The 23,634-nt window shown below is 45.1% G+C and overlaps 2 protein-coding genes across 4 annotated transcripts; one reads left to right on the plus strand and one right to left on the minus strand.

Annotated features, from left to right (window-relative positions):
• Positions 1–8,734: 8,734 nt before the first annotated feature.
• B3GALT6 (beta-1,3-galactosyltransferase 6) lies at positions 8,735–12,063 on the minus strand. Its single transcript, XM_064396876.1, has one exon. The coding sequence runs from the start codon at positions 11,810–11,812 to the stop codon at positions 10,796–10,798; it is 1,017 nt and encodes a 338-aa protein (XP_064252946.1). The 5' UTR covers positions 11,813–12,063; the 3' UTR covers positions 8,735–10,795.
• A 412-nt stretch (positions 12,064–12,475) lies between these two features.
• SDF4 (stromal cell derived factor 4) lies at positions 12,476–23,414 on the plus strand. Of its 3 annotated transcripts, none has more exons than XR_010350030.1 (8): positions 12,476–12,669; positions 13,912–14,286; positions 16,869–17,005; positions 17,368–17,481; positions 19,463–19,621; positions 20,269–20,444; positions 21,487–22,074; positions 22,327–23,414. XR_010350030.1 is itself a non-coding variant. In XM_064396875.1 (7 exons), the coding sequence occupies exons 2-7, from the start codon at positions 13,979–13,981 to the stop codon at positions 21,661–21,663; spliced, it is 1,071 nt and encodes a 356-aa protein (XP_064252945.1). In that variant the 5' UTR covers positions 12,476–12,669; positions 13,912–13,978; the 3' UTR covers positions 21,664–23,414. The 3 variants fall into 3 exon arrangements, 1 of the variants encoding a protein (XP_064252945.1); XR_010350031.1 differs by having other exon boundaries at positions 21,487–21,952; XM_064396875.1 differs by having other exon boundaries at positions 21,487–23,414.
• Positions 23,415–23,634: the final 220 nt, after the last annotated feature.

Consider the following 23,634-nt stretch of genomic DNA (forward strand, 5'->3'; position numbering starts at 1 on the left):
GATCCCGTCCCCGCGGGGGTGCAGGGCCAGCCCAGCCCGGTCCCCGCTCCCCGGGAGCGCGGAGCCCCCGGCCGCCGCCCCGTCCCGCTGCAGTTAATTCCCTAATAGCTGCAGTTAATTCCCTAATAGCCGCTCTCCCCCAGCCAGGCTGGAGCCAGCCCCGCAGCAGCCCCTGCCATCAAACGCTCCTCTGTGCCTGTGACACTGGCGCCTTTGATGGAGCAGCCCGGGATGGTTCCAGCAGCGCGGATTAAATATCCCAAATATCCCAATTAGTGCGGTTCACAATTAGCGACAATTAGCTGGTCGCTCTCCAACATTCCCCGAGTGCTCATCACCCCCGGAGGAGGGAGGGAGGGAGGAGGGTGCTGCGGAGATGGTTTTAGGGATGAGGTGGATAAATGTGGGGTAAATTCCACTTCCCAGCCGGAATCCCCCATCTCAGAGCCATGGAAAAATGGGATTTTGGGACTCTGGCCTGCAGAAAGCAAAGGAGAAGAGGCTGGGTCTGAAAAAATTTGTCTGGCAAAATTATTCATATTAATATAAAGAATTACTATATTATATAGCTTATATATATATATATATTATATTATATAGCTTATATATATTATTACATTATATAGCTTATATATATTATTATATTATATAGCTTATATATATATATTCAGAATTACAAAGAATGAATTAATTCATATTCAATATCCTGCCCAGGCCCCCAAACACAGGATTTTCCCTCTGAATTCCCACTTCTTTATGGGAATGAGAGGAAAAAAGCTCTGCCAGGTAGTTTTGAGTCCCAAAATGTCCAAGGAGAAGCACAGGAATGTTAAAATCCTCCCCAGTTCCTGCTGGAATCCAGGTGGGTTCCTGGCTGTGTTCTTGAGGGTGCCAAATTTGGGAATCAAAGGTTGGAAAAGCCCTTTAGGATCCCCAAATCCAGCCATGAACCACCTGGGTGCTGTTGTTCCCCAATAAAATTCTCCTTGTGCATTGGACTGTTCTGGATTTGCCCAGAAAAAGGAAAAAATAGGGAAAAAATTCCTTCTATTTCCATTTAACCCCATTCACAACCAGGGCAGGATGTGAATTCCCAACACTGCAGGTGATCCCAAGAATCCCTTAAGGATCATTTCATCCCAATTTCTCTCCTGAATTTTGTATTTTCCTCACCTTCCCCTCCCTGCTCTGCAAAACCAGAGAGGGGAACGAGCAAAGCTGTGGAAAAATATTGGATTTAAAGCGTTAAAAAAGGAGAGGGGGGGGGAAAAAAACCCCAAAAATTCCTGGCTTTTAAATCGCCCTCAGGGCTGCTGATGCAGTTGTTTACCAGCCGCTGTTCCAGCCCATTTCACGGACAAAAGCCAAGGGAAAGGAGCTGTTTGATGTCTGCAAAGGCATGGAAAAGCATGGAAAAGCTCCCGGGGACGGGGAAGTGCTGGGATAAACACTCCGTGATTGCGGGAAGGGCTGCGGGGCACCGGGCATCACCCCGTGATTGCGGGGAAAGCAGGGAACAGTCAAGGAATGGGGGCGTTTTCCTGGAATTTCCATCCCCGTGGGGAATATCCTGGGCTGGGAGGATCCATGGGATCATCAGTTCCCATCCCGGTCCTGCAGGAAATCAGGGAACAGTCAAGGAATGGGGACACTGGGACACCCAGAATCATGGAATTGGGAATTAGGGAATATCCTGAGCTGGGAGGATCCATGGGATCATCAGTTCCCATCCTGGTCCTGCAGGAAATCAGGGAACGTTCAAGGAATGGGGACACTGGGACACCCAGAATCATGGAATTGGGAATTAGGGAATATCCTGAGCTGGGAGGATCCATGGGATCATCAGTTCCCATCCCGGTCCTGCAGGAAATCAGGGAACGTTCAAGGAATGGGGACACTGGGACACCCAGAATCATGGAATTGGGAATTAGGGAATATCCTGAGCTGGGAGGATCCATGGGATCATCAGTTCCCATCCTGGTCCTGCAGGAAATCAGGGAACAGTCAAGGAATGGGGACACTGGGACACCCAGAATCATGGAATTAGGGAATTAGGGAATATCCTGAGCTGGGAGGATCCCTGGGATCATCAGTTCCCATCCCGGTCCTGCAGGAAATCAGGGAACGTTCAAGGAATGGGGACACTGGGACACCCAGAATCATGGAATTGGGAATTAGGGAATATCCTGGGCTGGGAGGATCCATGGGATCATCAGTTCCCATCTTGGTCCTGCAGGACATCCCAAAATCCCACCTTTTGTCCAAAGAGGGAAGGGGCTGCGTGTTCTCCACCAGGGAAAACAGGGATCATTTAAGGAATGGGGACACTGGGACACCCAGAATCAGGGAATTAGGGAATTAGGGAATATCCTGAGCTGGGAGGATCCACAGGATCAGAGTTCAGCCCTTATCCCAGCCCAGAACACCCCAAAATCCCACCTGGGGTGCCCCAAAATCCCACCTGGGAGCATTGTCCAAAACAGGGAAGGGGCTGAGTGCTCCCCACCAGCGAAACCAGGGATAATTCAAGGAATGGGGGCACTGGGACACCCGGGATCATGGAATTAGGGAATATCCTGAGTTTGGAATCAATCCCTTTCCATTTTTTTCTAATCCAGGTTTATTTTCTCTTCACCCAGGTGATGCTTGAGGTCCCATCAGGGTCAGGAGATGCTGACTCCACTCAGGAATTCCTTTTCCAGCCTCCTTCCCTTTGCTCTGGTTATTCCCTGCCTCTATCCCAGCAGGAACTGCAGCTTTTTTAATTCAAAGAGGGAATTTTAAAAGGAGGGAATTCCCTCTTGGAATTAAAAAAGTGATTTTCCCCCTTAATTCCTCCTTTTCCCCTCAGTCCTTCCCCTGAGGTGCCCCAAGGGAAACCATGCCAGGCCTGGCTATCCCACACCTTGCAATATTTATGGATTTCCTTGGAGACAGAGCTCTTTGGGCGCCTGCAGCTCAGGTTTTAGGATTTATTTCGGTGTCTCCAGCCCTGCTGTCTGAGCCTGAAAATAGCAACCGAGGCTGATCTTATCAGCAGCTCTTGGAGACTCCAATTATCTCCTCCCGCGGCTCCGCAGAAATCGGATCCCACTTATTGTTTTCTTATCCCACTCCCTGTCCTCAGAAACCTCCCAGCCACGGCCCGTGGAGCTTTTCAGGAGCCATGGTGGAATTTTATAAAGTGGGAGATAAGCAGAATTCCCGAAATCCAGCCAGGCTCCATCAGGCAGAATTCCCGAAATCCAGCCAGGCCTGCATCCCGAAGCCTTGGGCCCAATGTTCTGAGGGAGAAACTGAGGCAAAAATTCCTTTTTTTCATCTCATCCCACTCAATTCCCTTGACTTACAGCACCAGGCCAGGATTTAGGAATTTTGTCTTTGGGTATGGAGTGGAAAATTCCAGAAATGCTGAGTCCAGTTAACTGCAATTCCCGAAATCCAGGCAGGCCTCCATGCCGAAGCCTTGGGCCCAATTTCTGAAGGAGAAAATGAGGCAAAAATTCCTTTTTAGCAGCTCTTCCCCCTCAATTCCCTTGGAATTATGGATTTACAGCACCAGGCCAGGATTTGGGAAGTTTGTCTTTGTATATGGAGTGGAAAATTCCAGAAATCCTGACTCCAGTTAACTGCAATTCCCGAAATCCAGGCAGGCCTGCATCCCAAAGCCTTTGGGAGCGGTGCCTGAGGGGAATTGTTTGTTCCCAATGTTCTGAGGGAGAAACTGAGGCAAAAATTTAATTTTAGCAGCTCTTCCCACTCAATTCCCTTGGAATTATAGATCCACAGCACCAGGCCAAGATTAGGTTGGATTTTTGGGAATATTTTCTCCCTGAAAGGGTGCCCAGCCACTGGAATGGGCTGCCCAGGTAATGGTGGAGTCCCCATCTCTGGAAGTGTCCCAAAAACCTGTGGATCACCACCCCAAAAACCTGCGGATCACCATCCCAAAATCCTGTGGATCACCATCCCAAAATCCTGTGGATCACCACCCCAAAAACCTGCGGATGACCATCCCAAAAACCTGTGGATCACCATCCCAAAAACCTGTGGATCACCACCCCAAAAACCTGCGGATCACCATCCCAAAAACCTGTGGATCACCATCCCAAAAACCTGCGGATCACCACCCCAAAAACCCCTGGATGTGGCACTTGGGGACTGTATTTGCATCTTGGAAGATTTTTCCAGCCTTAATTCCAAGATTCCAGGGAGCAGCTGAGTGACTCCCACCCCACAAAAACCCCAGAACTTCCTCCTAGCCAGGAATCCCTATGGAATTAAAGGCAATGATAAAGCAAAGCAGAACAATTAAATTTTTTCCAAGTTGTTGTGCACAGCACCTCAAATTGGGAAAATCCTGAAGATTTTCCTGATGTTTTTTGCAGCAGGATTTGGGAAGGGACAGTGGGATCTGCAGAGCTCTGGAGCTGCAAATCCCAGCAGGAAAAAAAAAACACCCAGAAAACTGCAAAAAAACCTCCAAAATTAATCCCAGTCTGGGATTTGAGTTTAGCAAAGCCGGGTCCAGCCCAGCACATTCCCAAGGGTGAGCAGCACACTCATTTTTGTGGTTTCAGGGCATGGAAAGAAGGAGAAATAATTACCCAAGATAAAATCAGAAGGATTGGCCCCAAATTCCAGCTCCTAGCACCTCAAGCCTCGGGATTTTGGCACATCCAGATCCATGAGCCTGGCTCGAGTCCTTCCCTAAAATCAACACCTAAAGTAAATATTTGGAATTGTCCCGGGCAGCAGCAGCTCTGGATAAATGTTTTTTTCCAGTGGTTTGTGCTGGGATGACTCCAAACCCTCTGGCACCACCCCAAATCCATCGATCAACCGGCGGCAACGACGGCGTCTTCCTTCACTTCCAAAATCAGGAATTATTCCTTTTCCAGCCTTTTTTTTTTTGTTCCCCGTGGATCTTGTGCTTTGTGGGAGCTGCTCCGCTTGGCCAGGGCTGGAGAGTGGAAAATAAACAGGGATTTGTCATCGCATTCCTGGGATTGTGGCTGTCAGGGGAGCAGGGAGTGATGGGGACCACCAGAGAGTGGGAACTGGGGTTTTCCACCAGGAGATGTTCCTTCCCAACTTCTGGGCATTGCTGGGCACCCCCAGAGCTCTTTGGGAGCGTGGATTTCTGAGTTTTCCTCAAAATTTGGAGCAGTGTCTGGATTTTTCCTCATTTTTTTTCTATTTTTTTCCATGATTAGAGGTTCTTCAGCCTCATTCCCAACTTTCTGGGGACACCTTGGTGGTGGCCTTGGCACCCAGAGCTCTTTGCATTTGTGGGATTGTGGATTTCTGAGTTTTCCTCAAAACTCAGAGCAGTGTCTGGATTTTTCCTCATTTTTCCTCATTTTTCCATGATTAGAGGTTCTTCAGCCTCATTCCCAACTTTCTGGGGACACCTTGGTGGTGGCCTTGGCACCCCAGAGCTCTTTGGACCTGTGGGATCATGAATTTCTGTTTTCCTCAAAATTTGGAGCAGTGTCTGAATTTTTCCTCATTTTTTTCTAATTTTTTCCATGATTAGAGGTTCTTCAGCCTCATTCCCAACTTTCTGGGGACACCTTGGTGGTGGCCTTGGCACCCAGAGCTCTTTAGATCCATGGGATCATGGATTTCTGAGTTTTCCTCAAAACTCAGAGCAGTGCCTGAACTTTTCCTCATTTTTTTCTAATTTTTTCCATGATTAGAGGTTCTTCAGCCTCATTCCCAACTTTTTGGGGTCCATCTCTGTGGTGGCCTTGGCATCCCAGAGTTCTCTGGATCTGTGGGATCATGGATTTCTGTTTTCCTCAAAATTTGGAGCAGTGTCTGAACTTTTCCTCATTTTTTTCTAATTTTTTCCATGATTAGAGGTTCTTCAGCCTCATTCCCAACTTTTTGGGGTCCATCTCTGTGGTGGCCTTGGCACCCAGAGCTCTTTGGACCTGTGGGATCATGGATTTCTGTTTTCCTCAAAATTTGGAGCAGTTTTTCCTAATTTTTTCCATGATTAGAGGTTCTTCAGCCTCATTCCCAACTTTTTGGGGTCCATCTCTGTGGTGGCCTTGGCATCCCAGAGCTCTCTGGATCTGTGGGATCATGGATTTCTGTTTTCCTCAAAATTTGGAGCAGTGCCTGAACTTTTCCTCATTTTATTCTAATTTTTTTTCCATGATTAGAGGTTCTTCAGCCTCATTCCCAACTTTCTGGGGACACCTTGGTGGTGGCCTTGGCACCCCAGAGCTCTCTGGATCCATGGGATCGTGGATTTCTGAGTTTTCCTCAAAATTTGGAGCAGTGTCCAGATTTTTCCTCATTTTTCCTCAAAACTTGGAGCAATATCTCAATTTTTCTTCTTTTTCCCCCATGATTAGAGGTTCTTCAGCCTCATTCCCAACTTTTTGGGGTCCATCTCTGTGGTGGCCTTGGCACCCAGAGCTCTTTGGACCTGTGGGATCATGGATTTCTGTTTTCCTCAAAATTTGGAGCAGTTTTTTCTAATTTTTTCCATGATTAGAGGTTCTTCAGCCTCATTCCCAACTTTCTGGGGACACCTTGGTGGTGGCCTTGGCACCCCAGAGATCTCTGGATCCATGGGATCGTGGATTTCTGAGTTTTCCTCAAAATTTGGAGCAGTGTCCAGATTTTTCCACATTTTTCCCTCAAAACTTGGAGCAGTATCTCAATTTTTCTTCTTTTCTCCCCATGATTAGAGGTTCTTCAGCCTCATTCCCAACTTTTTGGGGACACCTTGGTGGTGGCCTTGGCACCCAGAGCTCTCTGGACCTGTGGGATCATGGATTTCTGTTTTCCTCAAAATTTGGAGCAGTGTCTGGATTTTTCCTCATTTTTCCTCAAAACTTGGAGCAGTATCTCAATTTTTCTTCTTTTTCCCCCATGATTAGAGGTTCTTCAGCCTCAGTCCCAACTTTTTGGGGTCCATCTCTGTGGTGGCCTTGGCACCCCAGAGCTCTCTGGATCTGTGGGATCATGGATTTCTGTTTTCCTCAAAATTTGGAGCAGTTTTTTCTAATTTTTTCCATGATTAGAGGTTCTTCAGCCTCATTCCCAACTTTCTGGGGACACCTTGGTGGTGGCCTTGGCACCCCAGAGCTCTTTGGACCTGTGGGATCATGAATTTCTGAGTTTTCCTCAAAATTTGGAGCAGTGTCTGGATTTTTCCTCATTTTTCCTCAAAACTTGGAGCAATATCTCAATTTTTCTTCTTTTTCCCCCATGATTAGAGGTTCTTCAGCCTCAGTCCCAACTTTTTGGGGTCCATCTCTGTGGTGGCCTTGGCACCCCAGAGCTCTTTGGACCTGTGGGATCATGGATTTCTGTTTTCCTCAAAATTTGGAGCAGTGCCCAGATTTTTCCACATTTTTTCTACATTTTTCCATGTTTTCCATGAGAAGTTCCTCAAATATAACAAAATTCCAATTTTCCCCTAAATTCCAGCATCCAATCCAGGTGAATCTTCCTTTTGAAAATAAAGAGGAATTAGTTCCCAATCCCAGAAAAAAATCCCCTGGGAACTGCTGGAGTGTAATTTTTTTAATAAATTTTAATAAGAATTTTTAAATCCTACAGTTTTTAATCATCAAAAAAAAATTGGAGCAGGGGTCCCACATGGACAGGTTTGGGAATTAAAATCCTTCAGAAAATGAAATTTCCCAACTCAAATCCGTGGGATTTTCAGCTGAGGAAACCCCAAAAATTCCAGATTAAAAGGGGACACAGGGACTGGGATTTTGGCTTGAGTTGCTCCATAAAAAAATCCAGGAATGTTTTTTAATGATTTTAATTAAATGTTGATAATTTTATTACTTTTCCCTGTATTTTAGGGGCTTTTTCAAAGGTTTCCACATCAATTTTCCATGGATTCCACGGAAAAACACGGTGGCTCCATCCTCAATAATTCCATTTTTTAATTGGAAAACCCCTTTCCCTTTTTCCCCAATTATTTGATCTTAAAATCAGAGAACGCCGCCCGATTTTAGTCACAAACATCTGGGTGTGGACAGTTAAATTCCTTTTTTTTTTTTAAGGAATTCACATTCCAAAGGCTTGGAGTGACATCTAGCGACTGCCTGGGACAGGCAGCAAAATCCGGGAATAAATTCCAAAAGGATCCCTTAGCTTCAACAGCAAAACCCCAAATTTATCCCGAATTATTTATGGGAAAAAAATCGGATTATTTTCATTTTTGAGGGAAGTTTGAGACCTTTGTTTGAGGGTGGAATGTTTGGATTTGGAGAGAAGTTGATGTAAAAAATATTGGAATGTTGGGGATTAAAGATTCCAAGGAAATCAAGGGGGAAAAATTAGTTTTGAAATAATTTGGCCTCATCCTCACTTGATTTTGCTTCCCAGGTGGAATTTTCCAGGGAAAATAAAGGGGATAGGTGGATAAAATAATGGGGAAACTGATGTTATTTTGGGAATAAATGGATTTATTTGGAATTTTCCTGGGAAAAAAGGGTCAGATGGGTAAAATAATAGGAAAATTTATATTTTATAGGAATAAATGGATTTATTTGGAATTTTTCTGGGAAGAAAGGGTAAAGGTGGATAAAATAATAGGAAAATTTATGTTTTATGGGAATAAATGGATTTATTTGTAATTTTTTCTGGGAAAAAAGAGTAAAGGTGGATAAAATAATGGGAAAATGGATTTTATTCTGGGAATAAATGGATTTATTTTTATTTTTTTCTGGGGAAATAAAGAGAATACACAGGCAAGAATTAGAAATAAATATAATTATAAATAAATATTCACATTACAGGTAATTCATCACGATACAGACAACACTGATGAACTCAGATGGCAAATGGATGTTGAAAAAACTGGGATTTGCTGACATCTTGGAAAATTCCTGCTTTGGAACAGGATATTTGGGGAAAAAATACTCCCTGGTAATCCCCACGCATGCATTATAATAATAATTATAATTATTAGAATAATAATTATAATAATTGAGTTGAACATGCTAAAATAATCGAGTTTTTGCAGGATTTTAGTTTTGTTTTAGGGCAAAAAGCCTTGAAGTTTTCAAAATAAAAATATCTTCTGAAGATTTTTGATCTTCAGTAATTAATGAATTAAACCAAGAATAACAAAATAATAAAATTACAATGCAATTGATCCCTTTGGTATTCCTAATTCCTAAAATTCCTAATTTTGCTAAGCGAAAAGAAAGAGAAATTGGCATTTTTTTTATTTTTCAATTTTTCTGTGCCATTTGTTTCTTCCAGCCAGAGTTGGGAAGGAGGGAAAGGAATGGGAATGAAAGTGCAGAGTGCAACAAACACCAAAAAACCCTCACAAAAAGATGTTTAAAAAATGGAATTTTGCATTTCCAAAGTAAAAACCAGAGGTGCAGCTGGCACAGGGGACCGGGAAATTCTGAAATTCGGGAGCAGCTGCCACTGGAAAAGGTTGGAATTCCGGGTTTGGAGAGACAGAAAGCACGGCTGAGTCCTGTCTGAGCTCTGGTTGTGTTGGTGCAGGCAGCACTGAGGGGAAAACCCCATTTTGGACGTGTCACTGGTAATTAATTCCATTTTAGTTCCTCTGCAAGGGATTTTTGGAGAGGAGGAGGGAATTCCCTCAGCTTTGAGCACCTAAATGTGATTTTTAGTGTGTTCTCCAAGTTGAATTTTTAGGGTGGGGGAACATTTTTCTCTTGACTACACAAATTTCACTTTTACACCTTAAATCCCCACCTCTGGGCAAATGGTTTTTGAACTCTCACTGGTCAATTCTTGCTCATTTGTATTAAAATAAATCTAAATTTGAAGTCTTGGGAGTTCTTGAGTGAATGTTGGAGGGAAATGAGCTCAAAACAACACCTGGAGGCTCTGAAAAGCCAAAAACTCTTCTCCCAAAATAAGAATAAATTGAATTTCTGCCAAAACTCAGCCACCTCCCTTTGGGGGTGCCAGGTGATTTATGTACATTGCCTTTCAGAGAGAAAAAAAAAGATAAATGAATAGATTGAATGATTCCATTCTCTGCCAGAATGCTCTCCCAGGAAAAGCTGATCCCTTTTCCTGCCCTCTGGAATCTTCTGGTCCCAGTCTGGGCTCTTCCCTCCGTGCCAAGCTGGCATTTCCTTGCCAGGCAATAAACAGCAGCCTCATTTGAGTCTTATCAGCATCAAAACTTAGCATGACCTTTAGCAAATCAACCTCAGAATCTGTTCCAGCTTTTCATTCCAGTTCTCTGCCCCCGATTTTCTCTGCTTTTTGTGTTTTGCCACCTTTTATTTGCCTTCAACGCTGGCATCTGACCTTTGGCTGTGCCTGCTGGCATCTGTTTGATTTGATTTTTTAAGCATCTCTAACCATGCCACGTCAGCAGCTCTCAGGGAGTGACAGAATGAGTCGTGCAAAATCTTTTTAAGAGTAATTAACCCCTGACTCCAATTAACTGCTCTTCCCTAAATCCAGCCAGGCCTGCATCCCAAGGCTTTTGGGATCGGTGCCTGAGGGGAACAGCTTGTTCCCAATGTTCTGAGGGAGAAACTGAGGCAAAATTTTAATTTTAGCAGCTCTTCCCTCTCAGTTCTGCTGGGATTATGGACCCACAGCACCAGGCTGGGATTTGGGAAGTCTGTCCTTGGATATGGAGTCAGATTCCAGGATTCTGCTCATCCCTAAATCCAGCCACGCCAGCACCCCAAAGCCTTTTGGCCCAAAGTTCTGAGGGAGAAACTGAGGCAAGAACTCCATTTTCATGGCATTCTCCCCGTGTAACAGCGAGCAGAGTCCGCCACCCCGAGCCTTGCTGCCGAGGCTTTCAGGGGATGCCATCCTTCCTCTGGCAGCACTGCGAGGGCGGCACTCCCCAGTCGTACATGTAGGAAAGCCTGAGCTTCACCTCCTCCTTACAGAGCCTGCCTTCCTTGGCCAGCGTCTGGTGCTTCTCCAGCATGTCCTCGATGCTCTGCTTGTGGGTCACGATGTATTTGTTGCTGCAGCCGCGCGATTTGTACTCGGTGTCGAAGCGGGGGTCGTGCACCCTCTTCACGTCGATGGGCGCCAGCCACACGCCCAGGGACACGTCCTCGCTCTGCCACAGGTTCAGGTAGTCCCTGCTGAGGCGCAGGTAGCGCACCAGGTCGGCCGAGATCACGTAGCCGCCTCCCAGCGCGTAGGGCAGGTAATAATCACACAGCAGCCAGGCGCTCTCCTTCCACTTGCCGCCGGATTTCACCCGCCCGCGGCCCGAGAAGAAGCCCCAGTAGAGGCGCCGCGGCTCCTTGGCCCTCAGCTCCTCCACCAGCACGTCCAAGCGCACGAAGGTGTCGTCGTCCGCCTTGAGGGCGAACTGGAAGTCCAGGTGCGCATCCAGCCACACGTAGGTGGCCAGCACCTTGGCCGTGAGGTTCTCGTAGGAGTCGCGCAGCTCCGGCAGCAGCAGCAGGTCGCGGTGGCGGCTCTGCTCCAGCTCCAGGCTCCGCAGCTCCTCGGCGCTCAGCCCCGCCGTGCCCACCACGAAGCGGCTCCAGACGTGGCCGTGAGGCGCCTGCCGCGCCGCCGCCATCCAGGTGCTGCGGATGATGCTGCGCCGCTCGCTGTACTTGGGGCCGCTCATCACCACCACGGCCACGAAGGCGCTGCCCTCAGGGCCGGCCGGCGGCGCGGCGCGGGCCCCGCGGCCGGGCTGGCTGTGCGGGAGCGCGGGGGGCGCGGGCAGCGGGCGCAGCCCCTCGGAGGTGCACTTGGCGAGGTAGAGCAGGACGGCGGCGCAGAGCGAGAGCCCGCCGAGCCCCAGCGCGGTGCGGTGCCGGCTCAGCCGCCGCAGCGCCTTCATGGCCGCGGGGCCCCTCACGGCCGGCGCCGCCGCCGCCACGCCCGCCGCGTTTAGGCGGGAACGGCGGCACGGCCACCGGGAGGGGAAAAGCTTCTGCGGGAGCGCTCACCGCGCGCCGCCGCCGCGCTGCGGAGGTTTCATGGCTCTACCCGCGCTCTCCGCCTTCTCCACGGTTCCGTCCCTGCTCCGGCCGCGGCTCCGGCGGTTCTCGCACCGGGGGAAGGGGCGGGAGGAGAGGCGGAGGCCGCAGCGCCTGACGCGGCCGCTGCCATCTTTGAGCAGGGCGTGCGAGTCCGAGCAGGAGCCATCTTGGGTTTGGGCGCTGCGCTTTGGCCGTGCCGTGTTCGTGGAATCATGGAATGGTAAAAAGATTGGATGCGCTCAAAGCCCATTCAGTGCCATTCCCCGCCATGGGCAGGGTCACCTTCCACTACCCCAGGCTGCTCCAAGCCTCAGTGTCCAACCTGGCCTCGGGCAAGGGATTTGCATTAGATGCTATTTAGGGCCCCTTCCAACCCAAACCATTCCACAATTCAATGAAAACAGCCACACACACACAGCCAGGAAGCAGGACATCAACATGTTAACAACGGAGACAATGACGGGACCGCCAGGAAAACTCCCCTTTGCCCCTGCCTGCCGGAAATGGCGGTGCCCTCAGCTAAGATGGCAGCCGCGCCTTCCCGCGGCGCGGCGCAGTGACAGAACATCCGCCTCCTCCCGCCTCCCTCCGCCCTGGCAGCGCCGGGCTCCCTGAGGGCCGTGAGGGGCTCTCAGCGGCGGCCGGGCCCGGCTCAGCCTCCCCGCGGCCGTCACGGCGCTCGGGGCAGTGTCCGCTCCCTGCCGGGCGGCTCCCGGTGAGTGCGGGCGGCTCCTCCCGCAGCCCCGCGGGGATCGTGGAGGGCTCCGAGGGGTTCTGAGGGACCCGAGTGCTCTCAGGGGTTCTGAGGGCCCTGAGTGCTCTGAGGGGTTCTGAGGGCCCTGAGTGCTCTGAGGGGTTCTGAGGGGTTTGGAGGTTTTTGAGGGTTCTGAGGGCCCTGAATGCTATTAAGGGTTCTGGGACCTCTGAGGGGTTTCTGAGGGCTCTAAGAGGTTTTGAGGCCTCTGAGAGGGTTTGGGAGCTCTGAGGGGTTTGGGGGGCTCTGTGAGGGCTCTAAGAGTTTTTGAGGCCTCTGAGGGGTTCTGGGAGCTCTGAGGGCCCTGAGTGCTCTGAGGGGTTCTGCGGGCCCTGAGTGCTCTGAGGTGTTTGGGGGTTTTTGAAAGTTCTGAGGGTTCCGAGGGATTCTGAGGGCCCTGAGGGGTTCTGGGGACTCTGAGGGCTCTAAGGGGATTGGGTTCCTTGGCGCTCTCTCTGATAGATTTCGGATTATTTTTTTCCTAGAACTGGGAGGGATGGCCCTTGTGTGTCACTTCCAGGGCAGGACACTCGGATTTTGTGGCTCTGTGACAGGATTTGGGATTGTTTTTCCCTGGAATTGGGAGGGATGGCCCCTGTGTGTCACTTCCAGGGCAGGACACTCGGATTTTGTGGCTCTGTGACAGCTCCTCCCTGCCGCTGTTCCCTGGGTGTTTCCAGCTCCGCTTTCTCTTGGATCTGCCCCTATTAATGCCATATATTTATTATTTAATATGCTTTTTTAATGTCTGGCATTAAAATTTTCTCTATTTTTATGCAGGTTTCTCTAAATTTACTCTTGTTTGTATGTATGCAAGGGTATATATACACACTTGTGTATATATATATATACATATCTATTAAAGTATACATGTAAACATGTATATATATACATATATATATTAATAAGTTATTTACCTATATGTATATAAATAAGTTGTGTACCTATATCTATCTATATATATATATAAAATTTATGTACATCTATTTACATGTATACAAATAAGTTAAGCACATATAATTATATGTAAATAAGCAAGTTATGAATACTTTGTATAGATTATTTTAATTTTTACATGCTCATTAATGACCTCTTGCTTCGAAGTTTAGTTTGTTTTTCCTCTTCTTTTCCTTTTAGATCCTTTAACCCACAGTGACCTTTTGCATCAGAGTTGAATTGTTCTTTTATCTTTTTCCCTTTTAGATCCCAGAGTGATTTCAACAGCGGATAAATAATAAAAAAGGACAAAAAACCATTAAAAAACCCCAAAATGATGTCAAGACAAGCTTTCCTGTGCAGCTTGGGCTCCCTGTACCTCTCCCTGCTCTTCATCTTCCTCCTGATGGACGTGTACGCCAGGCCTGCCAACCACTCGGTGCTGAAGGAGAGGGCAGGGGAGGGCAGGGAGGAGAACGAGATCCTGCCCCCCGACCACCTGAACGGGGTCAAGCTGGAGCTGGACGGGCACCTGAACAAGGAGTTCCACCAGGAGGTGTTCCTGGGCAAGGAGCGCGACGGCTTCGAGGAGGACTCGCAGCCGCGCCGCAACAGGAGGAAGCTCGTGGCCATCTTCTCCAAGTGGGTCCATTGTTGGTTGTCTGGGTCTGGGTTGGAGGTGCTGGAGGTGCTGGTTCATGTTTGGGCTCGGGTTTTTAGTATTTTTTATCAGTGAACAGTCTCACTGCTGTGAGTTCTGCAGCTTTTCGGTAGAAGGCACAAAATGGCCAAAAATCTCTTGTTACAAGGTCTTTGAGGACTAAACTTTGGCACTTTTCCCTTTAACCCAATAACTGATCCCACAGAGCTGCAGTGCAACTTCTCTGCCCAATTACAAAATGCCACCCAAACCCAGGAAGAAGAAGGAAGAAGAAGAAGGAAGAAGAAGGAAGAAGAAGAAGGAAGATGAAGGAAGAAGAAAGCCAGGCCCACACCCTGTGCCCTCCATCCCCACACACTCAGAATCCCAAACCCTAAATGTCTCAGCAGTGCCACACCTACACCACTCTCTGTGATCCATTTCCACTTTTGTGGGTTCTGGTCTGTCTTGAATTTAGGAAACTTTCTCCAGGAATGAGGGTCGGGGTCAGGAGACCCCAGAGCAGGCAGAGAAATATTCCTGAGATATTCCTGAGATATTCCTGAAACATTCCTGAAACATTCCTGAGATATTCCTGAGATATTCCTGAGATATTCCTGAGATATTCCTGAGATATTCCTGAGATATTCCTGAGATATTCCTGAGATATTCCTGAGATATTCCTGAGATATTCCTGAGATATTCCTGCGATATTCCTGAGATATTCCTGAAATATTCCTGAGATATTCCTGAGATATTCCTGAAATATTTCTGAAATATTCCTGAGATATTCCTGAGATATTTCTGAAATATTCCTGAGATATTCCTGAGATATTCCTGAAATATTCCTGAGATATTCCTGAAATATTCCTGCAATATTCCTGCCCTGGGTTCCCCAGGGAGTCAGGATTGCATTTGCAGGGATGCCCCAACCAAGGCAGGAATGCAGCTGACTGCATGATATTATATTATATTATATTATATTAATTATATTATATTATATTGTATTATATTGAAAGGATACTCACTGAATGCTAAAAAGATAATAAAATATTAAAATATAAATATAAAATATAAATATAAAAATATATTCAATATAAATAAATAATGTTTAAAAATCGGGAATTTAAATGAATATCTTCAAAATTAAGGATTTTAATAGTTCCAGATTGGAAATTTGAATGAATCTTTTTTAAAATTGGGAATTTTAATGTTTTCAGAATTGGGAATTTTAATTAATATGTTCAAAATTTGGAGTTTTAATATTTCAAAATTGGAAATTTTAGAAAATAGAAAGATACTATTTTCCATTAATGGCTTTTTAAAAAAAGTAATTAATTTCTTTACTGGGTGGAAAAATATTAAGTTTTAAGACATTCAAGCATTTTCTTGAATAAACTTCCCTTTTTTTTTGGCTTTGTTTCAGCACTTTCAGACACCAGGTGGCAGAATTGGCTTTATTTGCATTTCTTAATGAAAACACCTCCAATTAATACCACAAGGGGGATAAACTTCCAAAGCTTCATTTGCTGCCAACCTTGCCTTGAATCAACAGAATTTCATTCAAGTAATTATTGAAGAAATAATAAATAAAAGAGAGAAGCCTCTCCCCGGTGGAAGCTGTGCTATTGAAACTCCCTAAATCTGCAGTTTTTTGGGGCTGTTTATCTCTTTTTTCACATTTGGTTGACATTTCAAGGCAAATCACATCTTGAATAATTCAAGTTTCAATCAAAACAACTCGAGTGATGGCAGCAGATAAAGGCCAGCCTCAAATGGGGCTTTTGAGCTCTGGTTTTTGTGTGACTTCTGAAAAAAAGTGGTTTGGAGGTGCTTTAAATAGAATTGGAAAGGGTAACAAAATCAAATCTGATTTTTAGTGACATTTTGAATTACAGAGAGTGGGTTGGGGATGCTTTAAATAGAATTGGAAAGGGTAACAAAATAAAATCTGATTTTTTTGGTGATATTTTGAATATTTATTTCATGCTTAAAAAAATCCCTTCAAAGTGGCAGAAATTTGGATTTATTTTTTGTTTTGAAGTGTAATTTTTAAATTAATTTTGAGGATTGATTGGATTTTCCTGATAATTTTAATCAGGAAAAATTGAATTCTGCAGCTCTGAATCCAAGAAATTCCAGAAAACTCATGGAGAACAAATGGATGTGCAATGTTCAAATGTGTAAAAAAATTAAAAATTCAATTAAATTTGAAAAAAAAAAGGGTTTGGAAAGAGAAATTGAGAGAGAATTCAAGGTCTGGAAGAAAATGCTTCCAATTCTGAATTTGGAGTGACCCAAAATTCCATCAGGAAAAATTCCCTCAAAACCACAATTTAATTCCAGTAAAAAAAAAAAATTCAATGAGTAATAACCTAAATCTTGCAAAATTTAATTAAATTAATTAAATTATTTACATTTAATTCTGAACTAAAAGCTGATCTGCCACTTATTTCTCACAGGGAATCAAAAATATTCATTTTTCTGTGAATTTTTGCTGGAAAAAACAATTTTTAAAGTAAAACCCAAGCAGATCTTTCCCTGCTGACCTCCAGACTGAAATCCTGTTTGTTTCTCCTCCCAGGGTGGACATAAATAATGATAAAAAAATCAGTGCCAAGGAGATGCAGCGCTGGATCATGGAGAAAACAGATGAGCACTTCCAGGAGGCCGTGGAGGAGAACAAAATGCATTTCAAGGCTGTGGATCCTGATGGGGATGGTAAAATCACCATTTCTTCCCTCAAAAAAATCACTTTTTAAGTCACTTCTAGCACCTAGAATTTATTTTTGGGATCAAATTTAGGCTGGGAATCCCAAATTTGGATTTTTAGGAAAGGATGTGCTGCAGGCAGCTCTTTGTTTCATAAATAAATGAAAAAAAAAAAGAGAATAAATCAAATTTTTTACAAAATTTGATGGCTAAAAAACCCCAAAAATGAATCAGGTGACAGCTTTTATGTTGTCATTCCTAAAATTCAGTGTGGGGTTGTGATGGTGGACTAAAAAACTTGAAAATTTGCTGATTTTGGAAGAATTCAATCCAGAATTCATCATTTCAGGTTGAAATGTTCTCAATTGCAGGTCACGTTTCTTGGGATGAATACAAAATTAAATTCTTGGCAAGCAAAGGCTTCAACGAGAAGGAAATTGCAGAGAAAATCAAAAACAACGAGGAGCTGAAAATAGATGAAGAAAGTAAGTGCAGAATGGGGATTTGGGTCTTAAAACCTGGGGCTGAAAATAGAAATGGGAGGGAAATGTTAAATAATAAACCAAAAATTCTGCAGTTTTTAGTGTAAAATGTGCTGTGAAAATGAGATTTTTTTTTTTGAGGAATCTTCCTGGTTTCCCCCTTAATTAAAAAAAAAAATCTGCTTTTTTTCCACCTAAAATTTGGTGTGAAAATGACATTTTTTAGAGGAATCTTATTGTTTTTTTCCTTAAAAAATAGTTAATTTTTGGGGGGATTTTAGAATAAATTTAAGTCAAAAGACAAAAATCCCACATTGTTCCTGCCCAGAATCTGACATGAAAATTGCAATTTGTAGGAGGAATCTCCTCAAAAAAAATTCAAATTTCTTCTAAAATCCCCCCAAAAAATTGAAAGCAGAAAACACAAATCCCACATTGCTCCTGCCCAGAATCTGCCCTGAAAATTGCAATTTTTAAGGGGAATCTGCCATGAAAATTGCAACTTTTAGTGGCAATCTCCCCATTTTCCCTCTGAAATAAATATGAATTTATTCAAAAACCCCCAAAAAATTGAACTCAGAGGACACAAATCCCACATTGCTCCCGACCGGAATCTGCGCTGAAAATGGGATTTTTTAGGAGGAATTTTCCTGTTTTTCCCCTTCAAAGAGCATTTCAGTTTCCTGTAAAATCCCCCTGCACCTTTCCCTTTCCCTGCAGGGATGAGTCATTTCCAAATTGCTTCGCTGACATTTTCCAGTGCTGCAAAAACGCCTGAAATGCAGAAAAAAGGAGCTGAGAATGTGCAGGGAAATCACCTGGGGCTGATTCCAGGAACCCCAGAGCTGCTGAGTCAGCGCCTCACGTCTGCACCTGAGCCCCAAAACCTTCTGCAGGAAAACCAAATTATTCATCCTCCACTTCCTCAGGGGTTTTTTCTTCTCCTCCAAGCACTGTAAAAGTGATTTTTGGGTTTTTTACTGTGACAGTCGACATCCTAAAAGTGGATTGGGACAACTGAAATCCTAAAACATGGATTAGGGCAACTGAAATCCTAACAAATGGATTAGGGCAACTGAAATCCTAAAACATGGATTAGGGCAACTGAAATCCTAACAAATGGATTAGGGCAACTGAAATCCTAAAACATGGATTAGGGCAACTGAAATCCTAACAAATGGATTAGGGCAACTGAAATCCTAAAACATGGATTAGGGCAACTGAAATCCTAACAAATGGATTAGGGCAACTGAAATCCTAAAACATGGATTAGGGCAACTGAAATCCTAACAAATGGATTAGGGCAACTGAAATCCTAACAAATGGATTAGGGCAACTGAAATCCTAACAAATGGATTAGGGCAACTGAGATCCTAACAAATGGATTAGGGCAACTGAAATCCTAAAAAATGGATTAGGGCAACTGAAATCCTAACAAATGGATTAGGACAACTGAAATCCTAAAACATTGGATTGGGACAACTGAAATTCCTAAAACTTGGTTGTTCCGACCGAAATTTTAAAATGTGATTGTGCCAAATCCCAAAGATGGATGGGGGCAGTTCCAGCCTTTGGGATGAATTGTGCCAAATCCCAAAGATGGATGGGGGCAGGTCCAGCCTTTGGGATGAGCTGCAGTCCCAAAGGGTGCAGGGTTTGGGATGAGCTGCAGTCCCAAAGGGTGCAGGGTTTGGGATGAGCTGCAGTCCCAAAGGGTGCAGGGTTTGGGATAAGCTGCAGTCCCAAAGGGTGCAGGGTTTGGGATGAGCTGCAGTCCCAAAGGGTGCAGGGTTTGGGATGAGCTGCAATCCCAAAGCCAGGCAGTTGCAGCCTTTGGGATAAACTGCAATCCCAACTGTGTGGGTGCAGGGTTTGGGATCTAATCCCAGCCCTGCGGGTGCAGGGTTTGGGATGAGCTGCAATCCCAGAGGCAGGCAGTTGCAGCCTTTGGGATGCAGTCCCAGCCCTGCGGGTGCCGTTGCAGCGCAGGAAGTGCTGGACAACCTGAAGGATCGCTGGTACCAGGCGGACAATCCCCCCCCGGACCTGCTGCTGAGTGAGCAGGAGTTCCTGTCCTTCCTGCACCCCGAGCACAGCCGCGGCATGCTGCACTTCATGGTGCAGGAGATCGTCCGCGACCTGGGTAAGCCACGATTTTCTGGGAATTGTATCCGTGGATTCCATGGATTCCCGTTTTTATGTGGGTATTTGGGGCATGCTGCACTTCATGGTGCAGGAGATCGTCTGCGACCTGGGTAAGCTGGGATTGTCCAGGAATTCTGTCCATGGATTCCATGGATTCCTGTTTTTATGTGGATATTTGGGGCGTGCTGCACTTCATGGTGCAGGAGATCGTCCGCAACCTGGGTAAGCTGGGATTGTCCAGGAATTCTGTCCATGGATTCCCATTTTTATGTGGATTTTGGGAGGGAGCAGTCTGCTGGAGTTCCATGGATTCCCGGGAATTCTGTCCATGGATTCCCGTTTTTATGTGGGTATTTGGGGCGTGCTGCACTTCATGGTGCAGGAGATCGTCCGCGATCTGGGTAAGCCGCCATTTCCTGGGAATTGTATCCGTGGATTCCTGGTTTTTATGTGCATTTCGGGAAGGTTTTGCATGGTGGAGTCCCATGGATTCCCATTTTTAAGTGGGAATTGGGAGGGGATTGGTTTTTTCACAGACCAGGAGGAAATTCCCGTTTTCATGGGATTTAAATGAACATCTTGTAAATCCTTGTGTTTTTCTCACGGGCACGAATGACCCCGTTACCCCCCGTGTGTTTCTCCCAGACCAGGACGGGGATAAGAAGCTGACCCTGTCCGAGTTCATCTCCCTGCCCGTGGGCACGGTGGAGAACCAGCAGGCCCAGGACATCGACGACGACTGGGTGAGGGACAGGAGGAAGGAGTTCCAGGAGGTCATCGACGCCAACCACGACGGCATCGTCACCATGGAGGAGCTGGAGGTGAATCCTCGGCCTTTTCTGGCCAATTATTCCAAAGCACGGCTTTGGAAACGTCACAAATTCACTCACAGCTCATTTCTTTAATTTAAAAAATGGAGATTTGGATTTAATTTTAATTTTGTGTTAATTGAATTTTAATTTTGTGTTAATTTCATGTTATTTTCGTTTTGAAATAGCGTGTGGGAACAGGCAAGAAAGCAGGAAAAATGAGAGAGTTTAGGTCCTGAAAATTGATCTTTCATTTTTAACTGGAATTCGATCTTGAGTTTAATTTACAGCCCAAATTCCATAAATACTCCTTGGAATGAGCCAAAAAAATCACGGATTTCTGTGGGAGCAGCCAAAGAAGCAGGAAAAATGAGAGAATTTATGTTCTGAAAATTAATTTTTAATTGGAGTTTGATCCTGAGTTTAATCTGCAGCCTGAATTCCAGAAATATTCCTCGGAATGACCCCAAAAATCCCAGATTTCTTTGGGACCAGCCTAGAAACTAGGAAAAATAATAGAATTTAGGTTCTGCAAATTGCTAATCCTTAATTTTTAACTGGAATTCGATCCTGAGTTTAATTTTCAGCCCGAATTCCAGAAATATTCCTCGGAATGACCCCAAAAATCCCACATTTCTTTGGGACCAGCCTAGAAACCAGGAAAAATTAATAGAATTTAGGTTCTGCAAATTGCTAATCCTTCATTTTTAATTGGAATTCGATCCCGAGTTTAATTTTCAGCCCAAATTCCACAAACATTTCACAGAATGACCCCAAAAAATCCCCGATTTCTTTGGGACCAGCCTAGAAACCAGGAAAAATAATAGACTTTAGGTTCTGCAAATTGCTAATCCTTCATTTTTAACTGGAATTTGAGCCCAAATTCCACAAACATTTCACAGAATGACCCCAAAAAATCCCCGATTTCTTTGGGAGCAGCCTACAAACCACCATGAAACCCTTCCTAAAGACCTTCACCCCACTTTGGGCTGGGGTGGGAATTCTGGGAGCCCAGCCGGGGCTGGTCCCAGGTGGTTTTCCCACGTTTTTCCAGGAATACATGGATCCCATGAACGAGCACAACGCGCTGAACGAGGCGCGGCAGATGATCGCCGTGGCCGACGAGAACCAGAACCACCAGCTGGAGCTGGAGGAGATCCTCAAGTACAGCGAGTACTTCACCGGCAGCAAACTCATGGACTACGCCCGCAACGTCCACGAGGAGTTCTGAGCTTCCTCCCCCTCTTCCAGAACTTTCTGTTCTCCTCCCAACCCCCCAAAAAAATCCCAGGGAAGAAGGGTCCAGCGAGCGGCGGGGATCGTCGGGATTCGCGATTTTCCGTCCGTCCCTGCGGCTGCAGCTCCTCGGAGGGGTTTTTCCTGCTGGAAAAAATTCCTGGATTCAGGTAGTTTTCCTCTTTGGTTTGTGGGTTTGGAGCCAGCTGGAATTCTGGGTGGGGAGGATCCTGGAATATTCCCTGGTTTTCTTCAGCTGCTGGTCCAGGGGATCCCAAATAAAAGTTGAATTTTGGGAAGGGAACGGTGATTCCAAGGAATTGGGTCCTCCACACCCAATTCCATTTGGAACGCTCCTTAAATATTTCTTTCCCTCAGCTGCTGATCCAGGGGATCCCAAATAAAGGTTGGATTTTGGGAAGGGAACGGTGATTCCAAGGAATTGGGTCCTCCACACCCAATTCCATTTGGGACATTCCTGAAATTTATTCCCTTGTTGATCTCACAGCTGCTGATGCAGGGGATCCCAAATAAAGGTTGGATTTTGGGAAGGGAACAGTAATTCCAAGGAATTGGGTCCTCCACACCCAATTCCATTTGGGACACTCCTTAAATATTTGTTTCCCTCAGCTGCTGATCCAGGGAATCCCAAATAAAGGTTGGATTTTGGGAAGGGAACGGTGATTCCAAGGAATGTTTGTCCTCCACACCCAATTCCATTTGGGACATTCCTTAAATTTATTCCCTTGTTGCCCTCACAGCTGCTGATGCAGGGGATCCCAAATAAAAGTCGAATTTTGGGAATTTTGGTGGTTCCAAGGAATGTTTGATCTCCTGGGAATTGCCCTCACAGCTGCTGATCCAGGGGATCCCAATTAAAGGTTGGATTTTGGGAGGGGAATGGTGATTCCAAGGAATGTTTGTCCTCCACACCCAATTCCATTTGGGACACTCCTTAAATATTTGTTTCCCTCAGCTGCTGATCCAGGGAATCCCAAATAAAGGTTGGATTTTGGGAATTTTGGTGGTTCCAAGGAATGTTTGTCCTCCTGGGAATATCCACACTCAATTCCAGTGTTTTTCTCAACTTCCTGAAGAGTTGTTGGGAATTTAATGGAATTTTTTCAGGGAGCTGTGGGGAAGAATTTATTTGAAATGTTACAGAAAAACTTTTTGGAATTAAATTTTAAAAAATCAAGTAACATTAATTAAGATTAAATTAATATAAAATGACATTGTTTTGTTGATATCTGCACTGGGAATTGGAGATTATGGTTTTAAAAAAATCAGATTTCAGTCAAAAATCAAAAAATTGGGAAGTTTTTTTGGGAATTTAAGCTGTTGGACAGAGCAGTGGGAATTCCCATGGAGTTTGATGGCTGCTTAATTAATATTCACTGCAAAAATTAATGAGCTCTTTGTTAATTAATGCTGTTAATGAGCTGCTGATGATGATTTGGGGGAAATTCCAGGCTTTGGATGAGCTCTTTCCCAAACAAAATTGATTTTTCCCTCTGCTTCCATCTTTCCTGGGAAAAACCCCTCTTTGGGAAAGAATTCCTGAAAATCTGAGATGTTTTATTTGATTAAATTTATTCTTAATATAATGTAAATACAGGAACTGCTGTCCCTCTTTCCCTTTTCCTGCTCTTTATTTGATGTTTTTATTAAATTCCTTGGATAAAAGGTTTTATATCCATTTTTTTGTTTGTTTTCCATTAAATATTTCTCTCCATGCTTTGGAAATTCTGCTGCTTTTAAGGTTTTTCGGGGCTGGGGGGGATAAGAGGAATCAATTCCATGGATAATCTCTGATAAAATGAGTTTAAACACAAAAATTCCAGTAAAATCAGCTGATAATTGTAATTATCTATGAAGAGATTTTGCCAACACCATCCCAGTTTAATTTTGGGACAACATGAGCATGGAATATCTAATTCCCAGTATTTTCTGGAGTCGGTGAAGG

The sequence above is a fragment of the Passer domesticus genome, chromosome 22 (genome assembly GCF_036417665.1).
Source record: "Passer domesticus isolate bPasDom1 chromosome 22, bPasDom1.hap1, whole genome shotgun sequence".
Lineage (NCBI taxonomy): Eukaryota > Metazoa > Chordata > Aves > Passeriformes > Passeridae > Passer > Passer domesticus.

Excerpts from the sequence above, each read along its gene's own strand:
- B3GALT6 (XM_064396876.1), bottom strand. The coding sequence starts at position 11,812 with ATGAAGGCGCTGCGGCGGCTGAGCCGGCACCGCACCGCGCTGGGGCTC.
- SDF4 (XM_064396875.1), top strand. The coding sequence starts at position 13,979 with ATGATGTCAAGACAAGCTTTCCTGTGCAGCTTGGGCTCCCTGTACCTC. Across the intron at positions 17,482-19,462 it reads GCTGAAAATAGATGAAGAAA|CGCAGGAAGTGCTGGACAAC; the intron begins GTAAGTGCAGAA and ends GTGCCGTTGCAG. Across the intron at positions 19,622-20,268 it reads GGAGATCGTCCGCGACCTGG|ACCAGGACGGGGATAAGAAG; the intron begins GTAAGCCACGAT and ends TGTTTCTCCCAG.